The following is a 15,000-nucleotide window of genomic DNA, read 5'->3' on the forward strand; positions in this document are numbered from 1 at the left end:
GAGAGAGAGGAGGGGGTAGGCAGGCCAGCGTGAGGGAGAAAGAGGAGGGGGTAGGCAGGCCAGCGTGAGGGAGAGAGAGGAGGGGGTAGGCAGGCAAGCGTGAGGGAGAGAGAGGAGGGGGTAGGCAGGCCAGCGTGAGGGAGAGAGAAGAGGGGGTAGGCAGGCCAGCGTGAGGGAGAAAGAGGAGGGAGAGAGAGGAGGGGTCAGGTAGGCCAGCGTGAGGGAGAAAGAGGAGGGAGAGAGAGGAGGGGTCAGGTAGGCCAGCGTGAGGGAGAAAGAGGAGGGGAGAGAGGAGGGGGCAGGCAGGCCAGCGTGAGGGAGAAAGAGGAGGGAGAGAGAGGAGGGGTCAGGCAGGCCAGCGTGAGGGAGAAAGAGGAGGGATAGAGAGGAGGGGGCAGGCAGGCCAGCGTGAGGGAGAGAGAGTGGGGGGCAGGCAGGCCAGCGTGAGGGAGAAAGAGGAGGGAGAGAGAGGCAGCGTGAGGGAGAGAGAGGAGGGGGCAGGCAGGCCAGCGTGAGGGAGAGAGAGGAGGGGGCAGGCAGGCCAGCGTGAGCGAGAAAGAGGAGGGAGAGAGAGGAGGGGGCAGGCAGGCCAGCGTGAGGGAGAAAGAGGAGGGAGAGAGAGAAGGGGGCAGGCAGGCCAGCGTGAGGGAGAAAGAGGAGGGAGAGAGAGGAGGGGGTAGGCAGGCCAGCGTGAGGGAGAAAGAGGAGGGAGAGAGAGGAGGGGGCAGGCAGGCCAGCAGAAAGAACTGTAAAGTGAAGAGGTGAAGTGAAGACACCTGAAAAGGGGCTGAAATACTGTCCCCGGATGACAAGTACAGCTACATGGATTAAACCATGACAGAGTGGTGGGGGTGTTCGTTTCCTTTGGACTATAAGGTTCTATGTGAATACAGTGTAATTGATAATTAGATGGTTCTTCATATGTCTGGGTAGGTAACATTTTTAAAGGTTAATTTTAAGTGGCAAAACTATAAAGTTCTCTCTGCATAAACCCATTTGAACGCTATACGTTTCTTTACCTGCTATCCAATCACAAGTCTGAACAAATACAGACAGACCAATCAGAACACATCTTTACCATCTCCCTCTAAGTATGATCTCGGCTAGTCTCGCCAGCTATAATGGGATGCAATCAACAACAAAAAACAACACTGTCAGAAATGTTAAAGTATTTATCACAACGTATTCACACCCTTTGATTTTTTCCCCCCACATTTTTATTTTGGTTTCATCCTGAATTTAAAATGGATTTAAAGTGAGATGTTGTGTCGCTGGTCTATACACAACACCCCATAAATGTCAAAGTGGAATTATGTTTTTTCTACATTTTTACAAACTCATTAAAAATGAAAAGCTGAAATGTATTGAGTCAATAAGTATTCAGACCTTTCCTTAAGCCTAAATACGTTCAGGAGTAAAACCAGTCAAATAATAAGTAGCAATAAATAGTGTTTAATTAAAATGATTTTTAAATGACTACCTCATCTCTGTGACCCCACACATACAATTATCTGTAAGGTCCTTCAGTCGAGCAGTGAAATTCAAACACAGATTCAACCACACAGACCAGGGAGGTTTTCCAATGCCTCACAAATAAAGGCAACTTTATAATAACTCTGTCTGTGAGATAAAGCAATCAATGGACAGTGTTCTTTTTAAAAAATGTATATTTATACTGCCATAGTTTTTAATGTTAGATGGGTAAGAAGGAACAAAAAGCAGACATTGAATATCCCTTTGATTATGGTGAATGTATTAATTACACTTTGGATGGTGTATCAATACACCCAGTCACTACTAAGATAAACATATTTCCACTTTCACATTATGGGGTATTGTGGGTATGCCTGTGACACAACATCTCAATTGAATCCATTTAAAATTCCGTCTGTAATCAAAGTCAAAGGGTATGAATACGTTCTGAAGGCACTGTAAATGTAATGATTACCAGAGAGTCAACACTTTACCAGAGAGGGAACACTTTACCATAGAGTCAACACTTTACCAGAGAGGGAACACTTTACCAGAGAGTCAACACTTTACCAGAGAGTCAACACTTTACCAGAGAGTCAACACTTTACCAGAGAGGGAACACTTTAACAGAGAGTCAACACTTTACCAGAGAGTCAACACTTTACCAGAGAGTCAACACTTTACCAGAGAGTCAACACTATACCAGAGAGGGAACACTTTACCAGAGAGTCAACACTTTACCAGAGAGTCAACACTTTACCAGAGAGGGAACACTTTACCAGAGAGTCAACACTTTACCAGAGAGTCAACACTTTACCAGAGCGTCAACACTTTACCAGAGAGTCAACACTTTACCAGAGTCAACACTTTATCATAGAGTCAACACTTTACCAGAGAGTCAACACTTTACCAGAGAGTCAACACTTTACCAGAGAGTCAACACTTTACCAGAGAGGGAACACTTTACCAGAGAGTCAACACTTTACCAGAGAGTCAACACTTTACCAGAGAGTCAACACTTTACCAGAGAGTCAACACTATACCAGAGAGTCAACACTTTACCAGAGAGTCAACACTTTACCAGAGAGGGAACACTTTACCAGAGTCAACACTTTACCAGAGTCAACACTTTACCAGAGAGTCAACACTTTACCAGAGAGGGAACACTTTACCAGATAGTCAACACTTTACCATAGAGTCAACACTTTACCAGAGAGTCAAAACTTTATCATAGAGTCAACACTTTACCAGAGAGTCAACACTTTACCAGAGAGTCAACACTTTATCATAGAGTCAACACTTTACCAGAGAGTCAACACTTTACCATAGAGTCAACACTTTACCGGAGAGGGAACACTTTACCAGAGAGTCAACACTTTACCAGAGAGTAAACACTTTACCAGAGAGTCAACACTTTACCAGAGAGTCAACACTTTACCAGAGAGTCAACACTTTAACAGAGAGTCAACACTTTACCAGAGTCAACACTTTACCAGAAAGTCAACACTTTACCAGAGAGTCAACACTTTACCAGAGAGTCAACACTTTATCATAGAGTCAACACTTTATCATAGAGTCAACACTTTATCATAGAGACAACACTTTATCATAGAGTCAACACTTTATCATAGAGTCAACACTTAACCAGAGAGTCAACACTTTACCAGAGAGTCAACACTTTATCATAGAGTCAACACTTTACCAGAGTCAACACTTTACCAGAGAGTCAACACTTTACCAGAGAGTCAACACTTTACCAGAGAGTCAACACTTTATCATAGAGTCAACACTTTACCAGAGAGTCAACACTTTACAAGAGAGTCAACACTTTACCAGCGAGTCAACACTTTACCAGAGAGTCAACACTTTACCAGAGAGTCAACACTTTACCAGAGAGTCAACACTTTACCAGAGGGAACACTTTACCAGAGAGTCAACACTTTACTAGAGAGTCAACACTTTACCAGAGAGTCAACACTTTACCAGAGAGTCAACACTTTACAAGAGAGTCAACACTTTACCAGCGAGTCAACACTTCACCAGAGTCAACACTTTACCTAAGAGTCAACACTTTACCAGAGAGTCAACACTTTACCAGAGAGTCAACACTTTACCAGAGAGTCAACACTTTACCAGAGGGAACACTTTACCAGAGAGTCAACACTTTACCAGAGAGTCAACACTTTACCAGAGAGTCAACACTTTACCAGAGAGTCAACACTTTACCAGAGAGTCAACACTTTACCAGAGAGGGAACACTTTACCAGAGAGTCAACACTTTACCAGAGAGTCAACACTTTACCAGAGAGTCAACACTTTACCAGAGTCAACACTTTACCAGAGAGTCAACACTTTACCATAGAGGGAACACTTTACCAGAGAGGGAACACTTTACCAGAGTCAACACTTTACCAGAGAGTCAACACTTTACCAGAGAGGGAACACTTTAACAGAGAGTCAACACTTTACCAGAGAGTCAACACTTTACCAGAGAGTCAACACTTTACCAGAGAGTCAACACTATACCAGAGAGGGAACACTTTACCAGAGAGTCAACACTTTACCAGAGAGGGAACACTTTAACAGAGAGTCAACACTTTACCAGAGAGTCAACACTTTACCAGAGAGTCAACACTTTACCAGAGAGTCAACACTATACCAGAGAGGGAACACTATACCAGAGAGTCAACACTTTACCAGAGAGTCAACACTTTACCAGAGAGTCAACACTTTACCAGAGAGGGAACACTTTACCAGAGAGTCAACACTTTACCAGAGAGTCAACACTTTACCAGAGAGGGAACACTTTACCAGAGAGTCAACACTTTACCAGAGAGTCAACACTTTACCAGAGAGTCAACACTTTACCAGAGAGTCAACACTATACCAGAGAGGGAACACTTTACCAGAGAGTCAACACTTTACCAGAGAGTCAACACTTTACCAGAGAGGGAACACTTTACCAGAGAGTCAACACTTTACCAGAGAGTCAACACTTTACCAGAGCGTCAACACTTTACCAGAGAGTCAACACTTTACCAGAGTCAACACTTTATCATAGAGTCAACACTTTACCAGAGAGTCAACACTTTACCAGAGAGTCAACACTTTACCAGAGAGGGAACACTTTACCAGAGAGTAAACACTTTACCAGAGAGTCAACACTTTACCAGAGAGTCAACACTTTACCAGAGAGTCAACACTATGCCAGAGAGTCAACACTTTACCAGAGAGTCAACACTTTACCAGAGAGTCAACACTTTACCAGAGAGTCAACACTTTATCATAGAGTCAACACTTTATCATAGAGTCAACACTTTATCATAGAGACAACACTTTATCATAGAGTCAACACTTTATCATAGAGTCAACACTTTATCATAGAGTCAACACTTTACAAGAGAGTCAACACTTTACCAGCGAGTCAACACTTTACCAGAGAGTCAACACTTTACCAGAGAGTCAACACTTTACCAGAGAGTCAACACTTTACCAGAGGGAACACTTTACCAGAGAGTCAACACTTTACCAGAGAGTCAACACTTTACCAGAGAGTCAACACTTTACCAGAGAGTCAACACTTTACAAGAGAGTCAACACTTTACCAGCGAGTCAACACTTTACCAGAGTCAACACTTTACCAGAGAGTCAACACTTTACCAGAGAGTCAACACTTTACCAGAGAGTCAACACTTTACCAGAGAGTCAACACTTTACCAGAGGGAACACTTTACCAGAGAGTCAACACTTTACCAGAGAGTCAACACTTTACCAGAGAGTCAACACTTTACCAGAGAGGGAACACTTTACCAGAGAGTCAACACTTTACCAGAGAGTCAACACTTTACCAGAGAGTCAACACTTTACCAGAGAGTCAACACTTTACCAGAGTCAACACTTTACCAGAGAGTCAACACTTTACCAGAGAGGGAACACTTTACCAGAGAGGGAACACTTTAACAGAGAGTCAACACTATACCAGAGAGGGAACACTTTACCAGAGAGTCAACACTTTACCAGAGAGTCAACACTTTACCAGAGAGGGAACACTTTACCAGAGAGTCAACACTTTACCAGAGAGTCAACACTTTACCAGAGAGGGAACACTTTACCAGAGAGTCAACACTTTACCAGAGAGTCAACACTTTACCAGAGAGTCAACACTTTACCAGAGAGTCAACACTATACCAGAGAGTCAACACTTTACCAGAGAGTCAACACTTTACCAGAGAGGGAACACTATACCAGAGAGTCAACACTTTACCAGAGAGTCAACACTTTACCAGAGAGTCAACACTATACCAGAGAGTCAACACTATACCAGAGAGTCAACACTTTACCAGAGAGTCAACACTTTACCAGAGAGTCAACACTTTACCAGAGAGTCAACACTATACCAGAGAGTCAACACTTTATCAGAGAGTCAACACTATACCAGAGAGTCAACACTATACCAGAGAGTCAACACTTTACCAGAGAGTCAACACTTTACCAGAGAGTCAACACTTTATCAGAGAGTCAACACTTTACCAGAGAGGGAACACTTTACCAGAGAGTCAACACTTTACCAGAGAGTCAACATTTTACCAGAGAGTCAACACTTTAACAGAGAGTCAACACTTTACCAGAGAGTCAACACTTTACCAGAGAGTCAACACTTTACCAGAGAGTCAACACTTTACCAGAGAGGGAACACTTTACCATAGAGTCAACACTTTACCAGAGAGGGAACACTTTACCAGAGAGTCAACACTTTATCAGAGAGTCAACACTTTACCAGAGAGGGAACACTTTACCAGAGAGTCAACACTTTACCAGAGAGTCAACACTTTACAAGAGAGTCAACACTTTATCATAGAGTCAACACTTTATCATAGAGTCAACACTTTATCATAGAGTCAACACTTTACCAGAGAGTCAACACTTTACCAGAGAGTCAACACTTTATCATAGAGTCAACACTTTACCAGAGAGTCAACACTTTACCAGAGAGTCAACACTTTACCAGAGAGTCAACACTTTATCATAGAGTCAACACTTTACCAGAGAGTCAACACTTTACCAGAGAGTCAACACTTTACCTGAGAGTCAACACTTTACCAGAGAGTCAACACTTTACCAGAGAGTCAACACTTTACCAGAGAGTCAACACTTTACCAGAGAGGGAACACTTTACCAGAGAGTCAACACTTTACCAGAGAGTCAACACTTTACCAGAGAGTCAACACTTTACCAGAGAGTCAACACTTTACCAGAGAGTCAACACTTTATCAGAGAGTCAACACTTTACCAGAGAGGGAACACTTTACCAGAGAGTCAACACTTTACCAGAGAGTCAACATTTTACCAGAGAGTCAACACTTTATCATAGAGTCATCACTTTACCAGAGAGTCAACACTTTACCAGAGAGTCAACACTTTACCAGAGAGTCAACACTTTACCAGAGAGGGAACACTTTATCATAGAGTCAACACTTTACCAGAGAGTCAACACTTTACCAGAGAGTCAACACTTTATCATAGAGTCAACACTTTACCAGAGAGTCAACACTTTACCAGAGAGTCAACACTTTACCAGAGAGTCAACACTTTATCATAGAGTCAACACTTTACCAGAGAGTCAACACTTTACCAGAGAGTCAACACTTTACCTGAGAGTCAACACTTTACCAGAGAGTCAACACTTTACCAGAGAGTCAACACTTTACCAGAGAGGGAACACTTTACCAGAGAGTCAACACTTTACCAGAGAGTCAACACTTTACCAGAGAGTCAACACTTTACCAGAGAGTCAACACTTTAACAGAGAGTCAACACTTTACCAGAGAGTCAACACTTTACCAGAGAGTCAACACTTTATCATAGAGTCAACACATTATCATAGAGTCAACACTTTACCAGAGAGTCAACACTTTACCAGAGAGTCAACACTTTATCATAGAGTCAACACTTTACCAGAGAGTCAACACTTTACCAGAGAGTCAACACTTTACCTGAGAGTCAACACTTTACCAGAGAGTCAACACTTTACCAGAGAGTCAACACTTTACCAGAGAGTCAACACTTTACCAGAGAGTCAACACTTTACCAGAGAGGGAACACTTTACCAGAGAGTCAACACTTTACCAGAGAGTCAACACTTTACCAGAGAGTCAACACTTTACCAGAGAGTCAACACTTTATCAGAGAGTCAACACTTTACCAGAGAGGGAACACTTTACCAGAGAGTCAACACTTTACCAGAGAGTCAACATTTTACCAGAGAGTCAACACTTTATCATAGAGTCATCACTTTACCAGAGAGTCAACACTTTACCAGAGAGTCAACACTTTACCAGAGAGTCAACACTTTACCAGAGAGGGAACACTTTATCATAGAGTCAACACTTTACCAGAGAGTCAACACTTTATCATAGAGTCAACACTTTACCAGAGAGTCAACACTTTACCAGAGAGTCAACACTTTACCAGAGAGTCAACACTTTATCATAGAGTCAACACTTTACCAGAGAGTCAACACTTTACCTGAGAGTCAACACTTTACCTGAGAGTCAACACTTTACCAGAGAGTCAACACTTTACCAGAGAGTCAACACTTTACCAGAGAGTCAACACTTTACCAGAGAGGGAACACTTTACCAGAGAGTCAACACTTTACCAGAGAGTCAACACTTTACCAGAGAGTCAACACTTTACCAGAGAGTCAACACTTTAACAGAGAGTCAACACTTTACCAGAGAGTCAACACTTTACCAGAGAGGGAACACTTTACCAGAGAGTCAACACTTTACCAGAGAGTCAACACTTTACCAGAGAGTCAACACTTTACCTGAGAGTCAACACTTTACCTGAGAGTCAACACTTTACCAGAGAGTCAACACTTTACCAGAGAGTCAACACTTTACCAGAGAGTCAACACTTTACCAGAGAGTCAACACTTTATCATAGAGTCAACACTTTATCATAGAGTCAACACTTTATCATAGAGTCAACACTTTACCAGAGAGTCAACACTTTACCAGAGAGTCAACACTTCATCATAGAGTCAACACTTTACCAGAGAGTCAACACTTTACCAGAGAGTCAACACTTTATCATAGAGTCAACACTTTACCAGAGAGTCAACACTTTACCAGAGAGTCAACACTTTACCTGAGAGTCAACACTTTACCAGAGAGTCAACACTTTACCAGAGAGTCAACACTTTACCAGAGAGTCAACACTTTACCAGAGAGGGAACACTTTACCAGAGAGTCAACACTTTACCAGAGTCAACACTTTACCAGAGAGTCAACACTTTACCAGAGAGTCAACACTTTACCAGAGAGTCAACACTTTACCAGAGAGGGAACACTTTACCAGAAAGGGAACACTTTACCAGAGAGGGAACACTTTACCAGAGAGTCAACACTATACCAGAGAGTCAACACTTTACCAGAGAGTCAACACTTTACCAGAGAGTCAACACTTTACCAGAGAGGGAACACTTTACCAGAGAGGGAACACTTTAACAGAGAGTCAACACTTTACCAGAGAGTCAACACTTTACCAGAGAGTCAACACTTTACCAGAGAGTCAACACTTTAACAGAGAGTCAACACTTTACCAGAGAGTCAACACTTTACCAGAGAGTCAACACTTTACCAGAGAGTCAACACTTTATCATAGAGTCAACACTTTATCATAGAGTCAACACTTTATCATAGAGTCAACACTTTATCATAGAGTCAACACTTTACCAGAGAGGGAACACTTTACCAGAGAGTCAACACTTTACCAGAGAGTCAACACTTTATCAGAGAGTCAACACTTTAACAGAGAGTCAACACTTTACTAGAGAGTCAACACTTTACCAGAGAGGGAACACTTTACCAGAGAGGGAACACTATACCAGAGAGTCAACACTATACCAGAGAGTCAACACTTTAACAGAGAGTCAACACTTTACCAGAGAGTCAACACTTTACCAGAGAGTCAACACTTTACCAGAGAGGGAACACTTTACCAGAGAGGGAACACTTTACCAGAGAGTCAACACTTTACCAGAGAGGGAACACTTTACCAGAGAGTCAACACTTTAACAGAGAGTCAACACTTTACCAGAGAGTCAACACTTTAACAGAGAGTCAACACTTTACCAGAGAGGGAACACTATACCAGAGAGGGAACACTTTACCAGAGAGTCAACACTTTACCAGAGAGGGAACACTTTACCAGAGAGGGAACACTTTACCAGAGAGTCAACACTTTACCAGAGAGTCAACACTTTACCAGAGAGTCAACACTTTACCAGAGAGTCAACACTTTATCATAGAGTCAACACTTTACCAGAGAGTCAACACTTTACCAGAGAGTCAACACTTTACCTGAGAGTCAACACTTTACCAGAGAGTCAACACTTTACCAGAGAGTCAACACTTTACCAGAGAGTCAACACTTTACCAGAGAGGGAACACTTTACCAGAGAGTCAACACTTTACCAGAGAGTCAACACTTTACCAGAGAGTCAACACTTTACCAGAGAGTCAACACTTTAACAGTGAGTCAACACTTTACCAGAGAGTCAACACTTTACCAGAGAGTCAACACTTTATCATAGAGTCAACACTTTATCATAGAGTCAACACTTTATCATAGAGTCAACACTTTACCAGAGAGTCAACACTTTACCAGAGAGTCAACACTTTATCATAGAGTCAACACTTTACCAGAGAGTCAACACTTTACCAGAGAGTCAACACTTTACCAGAGAGTCAACACTTTATCATAGAGTCAACACTTTACCAGAGAGTCAACACTTTACCAGAGAGTCAACACTTTACCTGAGAGTCAACACTTTACCAGAGAGTCAACACTTTACCAGAGAGTCAACACTTTACCAGAGAGTCAACACTTTACCAGAGAGGGAACACTTTACCAGAGAGTCAACACTTTACCAGAGTCAACACTTTACCAGAGAGTCAACACTTTACCAGAGAGGGAACACTTTACCAGAGAGTCAACACTTTACCAGAGAGGGAACACTTTACCAGAGAGTCAACACTTTACCAGAGAGTCAACACTTTACCAGAGAGTCAACACTTTACCAGAGAGGGAACACTTTACCAGAGAGTCAACACTTTACCAGAGAGGGAACACTTTACCAGAGAGTCAACACTTTACCAGAGAGTCAACACTTTACCAGAGAGTCAACACTTTACCAGAGAGTCAACACTTTAACAGAGAGTCAACACTTTACCAGAGAGTCAACACTTTACCAGAGAGTCAACACTTTACCAGAGAGTCAACACTTTATCATAGAGTCAACACTTTATCATAGAGTCAACACTTTATCATAGAGTCAACACTTTATCATAGAGTCAACACTTTACCAGAGAGGGAACACTTTACCAGAGAGTCAACACTTTACCAGAGAGTCAACACTTTATCAGAGAGTCAACACTTTAACAGAGAGTCAACACTTTACTAGAGAGTCAACACTTTACCAGAGAGGGAACACTTTACCAGAGAGGGAACACTATACCAGAGAGTCAACACTATACCAGAGAGTCAACACTTTAACAGAGAGTCAACACTTTACCAGAGAGTCAACACTTTACCAGAGAGTCAACACTTTACCAGAGAGGGAACACTTTACCAGAGAGGGAACACTTTACCAGAGAGTCAACACTTTACCAGAGAGGGAACACTTTACCAGAGAGTCAACACTTTAACAGAGAGTCAACACTTTACCAGAGAGTCAACACTTTAACAGAGAGTCAACACTTTACCAGAGAGGGAACACTATACCAGAGAGGGAACACTTTACCAGAGAGTCAACACTTTACCAGAGAGGGAACACTTTACCAGAGAGGGAACACTTTACCAGAGAGGGAACACTTTACCAGAGAGTCAACACTTTACCAGAGAGTCAACACTTTACCAGAGAGTCAACACTTTACCAGAGAGTCAACACTTTACCAGAGAGGGAACACTTTACCAGAGAGGGAACACTATACCAGAGAGGGAACACTATACCAGAGAGGGAAAGCCCTCGGCTGCAGATAAACATTACCCTGGCTTAGTTTCCTCTTCCTCCTGTGTGTGTGTGTGTGTGTGTGTGTGTGTGTGTGTGTGTGTGTGTGTGTGTGTGTGTGTGTGTGTGTGTGTGTGTGTGTTAGCATTAATACTCACAGGCAGGGATGGTACAGTCTCTGGTGTTGTGGTATAGTCTATAGAAGTGTTTCCTGCACCTTGGGTTAAAGAATAGAGGACCTGGAACACAGATACAAGGGTTACACTGGTCCACACACACACACACACACACACACACACACACACACACACACCCACACACACACACACACAATCTCAGTCCTGGGCAACTCCAGTCCTCGAGGGGGAGACACACCTGATTTAAACTAAGTGCATTTCTTAACAGAAGATCATGATTAGTTGAATATTGGAGTCAGGTGTGTTAGCTGGGGTTGGGGGCAAAATGTGACACCAATCAGCCCCCCCCCCCCCCCCCCCCCCCCCCTCGAGGACTGGAGTCGCCCAGGCCTCAGTGACACACAGAAGTGGATAGTGTCTGACCTGTTAGGTGTTTGAGGAACTTTTCTTTTTGTCTCAGGTCTCTGGGGAACACCTCTGGGACGACAGGGAGAACAATACATTCAGACCACATGCATGGTGGACTGGAGGACAATATGTCACAAAAATTTGGTTTTTTTCTGTTTTTTTCTTCTGTTGCCATCCACATCGCCACGTCCACTAGCGTTTTGTCTTCAGCACGGTGTGTTCTGTATGGTGAGACTTGTCACTAATGGTTAAATAAGTCACCTTGGTTAGACTTGTTCACTAATGGTTAAATAAGTCACCTTGGTTAGACTTGTTACTAATGGTTAAATAAGTCACCTACGATGTGTTCTGTATGGTTAGACTTGTTCATTAATGGTTAAATAAGTCACCTTGGTTAGACTTGTCACTAATGGTTAAATAACTCACCTTGGTTAGACTTGTCACTAATGGTTAAATGACTCACCTTGGTTAGATTTGTCACTAATGGTTAAATAAGTCACCTTGGTTAGACTTGTTACTAATGGTTAAATGACTCACCTTGGTTAGACTTGTCACTAATGGTTAAATAAGTCACCTACGATGTGTTCTGTATGGTTAGACTTGTTCACTAATGGTTAAATAAGTCACCTTGGTTAGACTTGTTCACTAATGGTTAAATAAGTCACCTTGGTTAGACTTGTCACTAATGGTTAAATGACTCACCTTGGTTAGACTTGTCACTAATGGTTAAATGACTCACCTTGGTTAGACTTGTCACTAATGGTTAAATAAGTCACCTTGGTTAGACTTGTTACTAATGGTTAAATGACTCACCTTGGTTAGACTTGTTACTAATGGTTAAATAAGTCACCTACGATGTGTTCTGTATGGTTAGACTTGTCACTAATGGTTAAATAAGTCACCTTGGTTAGACTTGTCACTAATGGTTAAATAAGTCACCTTGGTTAGACTTGTCACTAATGGTTAAATAAGTCACCTTGGTTAGACTTGTCACTAACGGTTAAATAACTCACCTACAATGTGTTCTGTATGATTAGACTTGTTCACTAATGGTTAAATAAGTCACATTGGTTAGACTTGTTCACTAATGGTTAAATAAGTCACCTTGGTTAGACTTGTTCACTAATGGTTAAATAAGTCACCTACGATGTGTTCTGTATGGTTAGACTTGTCACTAATGGTTAAATAAGTCACCTTGGTTAGACTTGTCACTAATGGTTAAATAACTCACCTATGATGTGTTCTCCATGGTGAGACTTGTTCACTTCATTCCCCTCCTTGGTCTCCAAGGTGAACTCCTGTTTTTTGGCGGGGTAACGGACGTGTACCTCGTCCTGTTGCCGAGTCAGACGCACCTTGTCCATGATGAGCTCCAGGAGGTTGTGTCCGTCCGTCTGCCCCCCTTTGCTCACGTCCAGGAAGCTCTGTTTGCAGAAGCCAGCAGTCAGCAGGAGGACCAGCAGCGCCAGAAGGACCGGGATACGCAGGGCGCTCATCGCTCCTACCCCCCGGGGGGGGCACGCCTTCCCCCTCGCAGAGTCACCTCGCACTACCCTGAAAACACACACACAGACTGTTGGTAAGGATCTTCCAAACTGCCTTTCTAAGCACAATTCAACATTCAGCATACAGACAAGCCGTGAACGACAGTTGACCTCAGATAAGTTTAGAAACAGTCTCCCTCCAGTCATGAGAAAACAGATGATCCACTGTCTCCTCCTGCTCACAAAAACAACACCTCCTTTACACTGATGAATCGGAATCTGTGTCTGATGAAAACCAGCCCGTTATTTAAAGGTATATAGCAGCAGTTAGGGCTGGGCGATATGGCCGAAATATCATATCACAATATTTTCTCTGTTTTCTTGTTTGCAACAAGATCTCATGGTTTGACTTCAGATTGAGATGTTTTGTTCACTTTCTCCAAACGTCAAAAGTCAAAATATTTTATTTTTTTTACAACCCGTGGGTTCAATTTAAGACATGAATTCCAAATGGTTCAGTTAAGAGTTGAGGTTAAGGTTTAACACAAGAAAAAAAGGACTGAAACAGAACATGTGACCCTCGGAGCCAGAGCTTGCGGCTTACACCCATCCACACCACCCCATCCACACCACCCATCCACACCACCCCATCCACCACCCACCCATCCACACCACCCATCCACCACCCATCCACACCACCCCAATCCACAACACTAATCCACCACCCATCCACCACCTAACACCACCCACCCATCACCACCCACCCATCCACCCCCATCCACCACCCATCCCTACCACCCGTCCACCACCCATTCCCACCACCCGTCCACCACACCCATACACCACCCAACAATCCACCACCCATCACCACCCACTCATCCACCACTCATCACCACCCACCCAACCACCACCCATCCACCACTCCCATCCACTACCCATCCACCACCCCCATCCACACCACCCATACACACCACCCCATCCACACCACCCCCATCCACCACCCCATCCACACTACCCATCCACACCACTCCCATCCACCACCCCATCCACACTACCCATCCACACCACTCCTATCCACCACCCCATCCACACCACACCTATCCACCACCCCATCCACACTACCCATCCACACCACCCCATCCACACCACCCATCCACACCACCCCATCCACCACCCACCCATCCACACCACCCATCCACCACCCATCCACACCACCCCAATCCACAACACTAATCCACCACCCATCCACCACCTAACACCACCCACCCATCACCACCCACCCATCCACCCCCATCCACCACCCATCCCTACCACCCGTCCACCACCCATTCCCACCACCCGTCCACCACACCCATACACCACCCAACAATCCACCACCCATCACCACCCACTCATCCACCACTCATCACCACCCACCCAACCACCACCCATCCACCACTCCCATCCACTACCCATCCACCACCCCCATCCACACCACCCATAC

The 15,000-nt window shown here is 43.6% G+C and overlaps 1 protein-coding gene across 1 annotated transcript in view; it reads right to left on the minus strand.

The window, feature by feature from the left end:
* LOC110505921 (ALK and LTK ligand 2b) overlaps window positions 1-15,000 on the minus strand; it is a 25,272-nt gene that overhangs the window by 4,905 nt on the left and 5,367 nt on the right. Inside the window, exons 2-4 of the mRNA XM_036962979.2 lie at window positions 13,265-13,587; window positions 12,049-12,102; window positions 11,647-11,727 (exon numbers count right to left, since the gene is read on the minus strand). Of these exons, the coding sequence (XP_036818874.1) occupies window positions 11,647-11,727; window positions 12,049-12,102; window positions 13,265-13,529 (400 nt within the window). The 5' untranslated portion in view covers window positions 13,530-13,587. The remainder of the gene's footprint in view (window positions 1-11,646; window positions 11,728-12,048; window positions 12,103-13,264; window positions 13,588-15,000) is intronic.

This window comes from Oncorhynchus mykiss, chromosome 25 (genome assembly GCF_057628025.1).
Source record: "Oncorhynchus mykiss isolate SJ-2025 chromosome 25, ASM5762802v1, whole genome shotgun sequence".
In the NCBI taxonomy this organism is placed as follows: Eukaryota; Metazoa; Chordata; class Actinopteri; order Salmoniformes; family Salmonidae; genus Oncorhynchus; species Oncorhynchus mykiss.